This window comes from Haemaphysalis longicornis, unplaced genomic scaffold (genome assembly GCF_048455015.1).
Source record: "Haemaphysalis longicornis isolate Haplotype H1 unplaced genomic scaffold, Haemaphysalis longicornis Haplotype H1 scaffold_3, whole genome shotgun sequence".
Lineage (NCBI taxonomy): Eukaryota > Metazoa > Arthropoda > Arachnida > Ixodida > Ixodidae > Haemaphysalis > Haemaphysalis longicornis.
In genome coordinates, this window is record NW_027526335.1 from 153,214,531 (window position 1) to 153,221,453 (window position 6,923).

The 6,923-nt window shown below is 45.7% G+C and overlaps 1 protein-coding gene across 1 annotated transcript; it reads left to right on the plus strand.

Moving 5' to 3' along the window:
- The first annotated feature begins 1,710 nt into the window (after positions 1-1,710).
- On the plus strand, positions 1,711-5,471 carry LOC144175482 (uncharacterized). Its single transcript, XM_077704566.1, has 2 exons — positions 1,711-2,469; positions 3,446-5,471. The coding sequence occupies exons 1-2, from the start codon at positions 1,711-1,713 to the stop codon at positions 3,809-3,811; spliced, it is 1,125 nt and encodes a 374-aa protein (XP_077560692.1). The 3' UTR covers positions 3,812-5,471.
- Positions 5,472-6,923: the final 1,452 nt, after the last annotated feature.

Here is a 6,923-nt window from a genome sequence, read left to right on the forward strand (position 1 = left end):
AAGCAGACGCAAATTAGGTAGAGCTTACAAACTAGACGAACGAGCGATTTGCGCTTAAATTTAGGGCACATTCTTTACAAAGCAATAGGAATGATGGGACAAACAGTGGAAGTTACGAAAGCACATGTAAACATAGAAGTACTGATGCGTTCTGCTGTTCGTACTGCGCACAGCATGCTTTGGTTTAGCTGCACAGCACTATGGGGCTTGGGGTTGTCTCAGACGACACTGGCCGATTGACGCAAGCAACGGTGTCTTACGTGACCCCATTTGTCGAGCGAGCACTGTTTCAGGGAACGAATATTTTCTCCCAGAACAAAAACAAGCCAGGTTTAAATGCGGGCAAAAACAAACCAAACGCTTGCCACGGTATGGTGGCGCCATCTAGGTTACGGAACGTAAAGAAACGCGGGAACAAACCAACACCGCTACAGGGTGGAGACAACATTTGAACGGTCCCGTGCCGCCGCAATTGGGCCAACGGGCTCAACGCGTTATTCTTTTCGTTTCCCACGAGACCTAGCAACGCGAAACAGACAATATGATTCAAACTTCTTCAGTAAACCGCGTTGCGGCGATAATTTTAGCGCGGTTTTGACACAATGACTTGCTTCGGCGGCGAGCGAGCAACCGAACATGGCGGCGCCAGCGTTACGTGTCTCTACCCTGTACGGCGGATGCGTGAATGAAGGTACTCTAGGCTGCAGAGCGGTCGGTTCCCGTGATGTCACTTGGGACCACGAAAACGCACGATTGAGCGGGAAAATCAAAATTTTAACCTAAATTGTTTAATTTCTCAGTGAATAAAGCACCGTTTGTATCCGGACAAGCGCTGGGGGCACTATAAAACACGAAATCTTTCGAATAAAACCAACTTGCATTTTCTCTTCATGGCTCCTTTAACTAAAACAAGGAATGTGGTGGGGCACAAGGGTCACTCAACTTCTCAGCAAAACTGCACCAGCTTCTTAATGCATATAGTGAAGGGAACTCTCACGCAATGCTCACAACAAAGGGTAACACTGAGTTGCTTTTAATGCGGAAGTGTTACTTTGCTAAAGGGGAGGTGGGGGTGGGGGGGACTGTGCACCTGGCTAGTGTCCACAAAAGCCGCGTCTCACAAGCACATGTGTTTGTGGCCTCTCCCACCGGTACATTTTGATGCTGGTGAATGGCTTATGAATCACAGCACGTGGGTTGAACGTTAATATTGGGAACACCAGCCCAGCACCGAGAGAAGGAAATGCAGATTCTGCGGCGTGTGACTCGTTTGGCATCTACAAAGGGAGTGTGCTTGCAAATGCAGTCCTAATTGGCCTGGAGTTTCCACTGCAACACAACTTTGCAACGCTTTGTTGTAACAACAACCTGAGCCAAAATAAACTTCTAAGATCGAACCTCTTAAGAATATGCTTAGGGATCCTCTGCAACTTTTGTGAATGCACCACTGTCACAAACTCTCATACTTTGGCCTGTGGCAGTAGCACCATGGCCTTTTTTTTTTCGTCTTGTCTTTTTTTTGTGCGCATTGCTGTTTTTTTGCAAGCCATGAAAATTGACTGACTAGGCATAAAGCATTCCATTTGACTGACAGTAAACATTTCACATTTTTGCACACCTATAATATGTATGTGTTGTGTGCATGTATATGCAATGTATGCATATTATATGTGCATGCACATATGTCTGTGACCTCCAAATGTGCAGGTCATGTATGCTGATACACCTGAAAGCCTGGAAGCAGCCAAGAAGGAGCTCCACTCCCAGCAACATGCAGGCTACATCAACCGCGTGGACACTTTCATGGAGAAGGAAGCGGAGTGGGTCTTGCTCTTCCGTCTGCACTTCAAAACAAGGGGCCACAACACAAACAATTACTCTGAGGCTTCCATCAGGATTTTGAAGGACATTGTGCTGAGTCGCACTAAAGCCTATAATGTTGTGGCCCTGGTGGAGTTCCTCGCGGTTACGTGGGAGACGTACTTCCGCAACCGAATTATCGACCATGCGAACTCGCGTGTGGCAGGGCACAGGCTTCTGTATGAGAAGCTCCTCAAGCGACTCCCAGAGACTGCCAAGGATCGTACAGTATCCTGTGGGGACGGCCTCTACGTCGTACCAAGCGGCAAAGAGGACGGCCCGATGTACAACGTCAACTCCACCATTGGGCTGTGCACATGCCGCTCTGGTCAGCAGGGTGCATTCTGCAAACACCAGGCGCTTGTGCATAAGGTGTTTGGTGGAACCTTCCCCAATGCACCTCTGCTGACCAGGGAAGGTCGGCACGAGCTCGGTAGGCTTGCACTGGGGGATGCGTGCCCTGGAGCCGAGTTCTTTAAAGGACTGCACGAGAACTCGTCAGAGCCTCAAGCTGCTCCTGCAGAGCATTTTGACGTTGAAGAGCCATTGCAGCCCTCAAATGGAACAAGCTGCAGGCCTTCAAGCAGCCAGGAAATACAGGAGAACAAGGTTTGTACCACCCTGCTGTTTTTCTCCAAGGCAGCCAAATTGCCCGAACTGTTGCGTCACAGTTTCGCAAGTAGATGCCCCGTATATTTCCACTGGTAGTTTTCAAAGGAACCATGTGGAACCTTTATATCAAACCTCTGCAGAAGAAAATCCTGAGTATAGTGGGGTAACAAGGCATTGTAATTGTACGCCTGCAAATAAACCTGCAAGCTTACTCAGACTCCTTATAGCAATCCAGGTATTTCTGTTTGAACTTAAAGAAGCCTTTGTTAGTGAAGTCAAAGTGATGTCGAAGACTAATTTCTATTTACAGTGTAGTGGTTAAGGGAAAGCAGCAAAGGATCTAGCTCATTGTCAGGGAGCACACAGGCATTGGAGGTCACTGGCAATGCAGACGGTCAAAGACCAGAGTGCTTGCTTGACCATGCAGCTGACAGTACTTGTTGCTTTGATGTATGCAAGTAAGCCATTTCTCGTAGGTTGGTGAGAAGCCACCTACCAATTTACTTGATCCATAGTAAGTTCTGCACAATTTTCTACTAGTCAGCATAGGCTCTCACTGAATCTAGAACAATTTTGTAATCTCAAAATGATTGACAGCGATATATTTTTACTAGGTGATTGCTAAGTTTTACATGTTAAGATAATTTTTGCCTAGCAAAAATTAAGATTCACTCAGCGATTCTATTTAGTGACGATGTTGATGAGAAATTTTCTGGAAAAAATCTGGTTCGGCTTGATTTGTAGAAATGTCTGCAGTGCATAAGGCGCTAAATATTGACTTCTACTTAAAAATAATACACCCTCAAAATATAATGGCATTCACCATGCAGCATGTAATTAGTCAATGCAGTGCGATAGTCCAAATTGTTAGAATTTTTACGGCCTACCATTTATGAAACATTACGTAGCCAAACTGCCTCCAAGAATTGCTGGCTACAGAAAAGCATTGTTGCATTGTCTTCAATAATTTCAGGGCATGGATTCGGATTCATACAGAGACATGCTGTGCTCATTTGAGCAGTTGGAATCCCTGGCCAAAGACAACCCCGCCTGCAGCAAATATGCGGCAAGCATTGCCAAGCGCCTGAAAAAAATAACCAACCAGCAGGCTCTTGTTGAGGCTTTAATGAGAGTAGATGCCTCACTTGCCAAAGCCACTAGATCGGGCAGCAGAATCAGTGTGCAGCCGACAAGCATCGCAAGACGCCGTGCCGGCTTGAACAGGGGATCGAAACGTGTGCCACCCGGCCGACCACCAAAAGGGCCAGCAGCAAAGCGTGCAAAGCGGGTGCACTCGTTAGTTGAAAACGTCCATGCCAACGTGCCTTCTGCAAAGTGATTTTGCAGTGAATGTGGAGTTGCGGGGCAGTTTGCTCAACAAGTGCAACGCCGCTTTTCCTGAGGAAGCTGGGCAGTGTGGAGGTGAACTTGTGTGGGATGGTGCGACTCCTTCGAGGTTGTGGTTAAGAAAGTGCATAGCGCAGATTTCGGTGTTTGTGCTGGTGTTGTGATTGTGGTGTTCAATGTGCCGAAGCTAACCCTGGGCTATGAGGTCCGCCATAGAGGAGGAGCACCTGGCCACCTGGGGACCTTTAACGTGTGTTGAAATCTCGAACACATGGTCGTCTTTGCTTTTCACCTCCATCAGAAAAGCGTGGCCACCACAGCCAAGAAATGTGTGCAAGTGCAGGATAGTGTGGTTCCTTTGGAGTGATTCTTCAATGTGCTTGTGCTTGGTGTTGCCGCAGAACATGGCTAGGATTAGGTTGGTGGCTTTTCCTATGGCTTGTAATGGTATGTATTCAGTTCACAAGCTGGTTGCAGCACTGTGAAAGCTGGCCAGATTTCAGCTAATCAGGAGCTGAGCTCATGCATGTTGTGTTAGTCCATGCTGTCTTTCAGCCGTGGCCTAATAAATTGAATGCTGTACCGTGAGAACATGTGATAGTCAGCAGACCCAAATTTGAACCCAAATACGTTGAGATTACACTTTTTTTTTTTTTTTTGACCATGAAACATATCGCCTCCAGCCCCAGCCAGTATTTATGTCCCTTACGGGTTCCCAAATGGGTGCGTGAGGTAGGAATTGTGCCCAGAAAAACTACAACACCCTTTGACACCATGATGTATTCAACTGGACATTCATGCTTTTGCCTTCACAACCCCTATGAAACAAAAATGTCCTTGTACATGATGTATTCAACTGGACATTCATGCTTTTGCCTTCACAACCCCTATGAAACAAAAATGTCCTTGTACTTTGTTTCGTAAACCTGTGCAACCCATTGAAATCAAATCCCTGGCTATTTTACCACCATATGAATGGTTCGCACCACAAACTTTTTCTGGAATTCTCTTCTTAAAAAATTTTTTTTGTTGGTGTATTAGCAGTATGTTTCATCTGTAATGCTATACTATGCAGGGTAGGCCAGCATTTTTCTGGGGAAGCACAAATAATTCATGTTCATAGTGAGAGCAGAGTTGACCCAATTCCACCTGCTTTTTCGCTACTCCTTTTTCTTCTCCCCCCTTTCTTGCCCAAAATGGTGGGAAGCAAAGCGCATGTCTCTTGTTGATTTTACATCCTCCCGCGCTGCAGTGTTTGCATCTGCCTCAAATAGACAGAAGCTCTGCAACACCTGCTGATTTTGCTGGCTGTTCAGTAGCTTCTTCAGCTGTCACGGCATAAGGATCCCTCTTCGACATTGCAAATTATTGAACCAGAATGTTCACCTCTCGCAGATGCTTACGCACTAAGTCCCATAGTTAATCCGTAAACTTTTGAGTTCCTTGTAGCAGTGCAGATGTACCGCTTTCGACGCTTCTCGCTCCGTGGTGGCACCTGGGTTGAACATTCGGTCGGACCCTGTACCCGTTGGTCTGCAGCATGGACAATTTTTCCACTCTTCGCCGTGAGTGTGTGAATTTTGCACAAGTGGATGGTGAACACGTGGGTCCTTTTCTTTGCGAGTGCCTCGTGAAGTGCCATTTTTGTGAAAGTTGCCGTATTAAATATATCCCATATTGTACTCCATCTTGCTGTTGCTTTGCAGTGTCATAAAATTTACTGGTTCTTGTGTTCGGTTTTGAGCACTTGGGTCTAGTGTTAAAAGTTGCATACATGAAGAGAGCCTTATTGAGTGCAAATTTCATTTGTCGTCATCACTCTACTGTTAGTTTGCTAAATATGGTTACCATTGTTCTATGATAAAGCATGTACTGCGGAAAAGGCTGTTGCTCTGTGTTACCCTACATTATGTTGAAGTCAATTTTGTCCCATCACTTATGTGGACCTCGCCTTGTTTGTGTCTGTGTTTCTCTGTGTTCACCAGTTGCCCAGGCCACCTTTGCCGTCCTTTCTTTTGCGTTATTTAGCTTATGTGCCAGTGCTTTTTAACTTAGGCTCTGTTGTATTTTAGGCAGTTCATTTATGGGTGTTTTTTTTATGACTGTTTCTGCACTGTTAACTGCCGTTAAATACACTGTACATACTTCAAACTACATTTCCGTAATAATTTATTATTTTAATGCTCGTTTAATTTGTATCTCGCTTGCTCTTTCGTGCTCAAAACAAAATTAAAGAAATCACGCCACATTTAGCGGACTTCGTTTTTTGGTCAGAGTTGGTTTTAAAAACCCGCCAAATTTAGCGGATTCCGTTTTGTGGTCTGCACTACTGCAAATATGGCTGCTCCCATTCCACGAGTGTGCCATAGATTATGCAAACAGTACGGTTTTGCTGGCGTGAGTCGTTTTTCTTTCCGGATTTTCTCGTCGGAAGTTTGCACTGAAATAATTTTTTGCAAGCCTTGCTATTCCCGTGAGTCCTTTTCTTTTTTTGAGGCGCCTGTGTTCGTTGCAGCGTGCTGTTCCAGATTCATCGCTCAGTTATGGATTCGTCGACACAGTTATTTCCCTAAAGTTGCGACGCCCTTTTAAGGTTTTGTGAACATGATACCTGTGAATGCTCCCGCCCCCTAATGCCTTAAAATAATGCGGAACAAGTTTTGTGCTGTTTAGAAAGTACTGTTGCTGTAGAAGTATACTTAAACCGAACTGATATTCGGAAGCTACTCTCCCCCTCCTACCATATTTTTGCAGCTGAAGCGCACGCAGGAATTCCTTACTTCTCGGAAAAACTTTGAACGTTATTGTTGCTTCATTGCGGCGGTAACGAGCTGCTCTACTTAGATTTACTTCTCGCCACTTTTAGGCGATCGCTTTTGTTGATGTTCGCTTACGAAACCAAGAGCAGCTACTGCATTTGCTACGAGGTCAACCAGGCGCGCGTTTGTCGAAATGATATGCTCAGCGGAAGGTGTCGGCACCACCTCGAACAATTTCTGTACTGAAACTAGTACAACACGCGAAATTGGGGTCTCAGTTAAAACAAAAAAAAGGGATGGGGGGGGGGGGTACGCGCAAAACATGTCATTCAAAACCAGCTGCAG

What these genes read in the sequence shown, in the direction of transcription:
- LOC144175482 (XM_077704566.1), top strand. Translation starts at nt 1,711, where the DNA reads ATGTATGCTGATACACCTGAAAGCCTGGAAGCAGCCAAGAAGGAGCTC. An exon ending in AGGAAATACAGGAGAACAAG is followed by an intron (nt 2,470 to 3,445) that starts GTTTGTACCACC and finishes CAATAATTTCAG; the next exon opens with GGCATGGATTCGGATTCATA.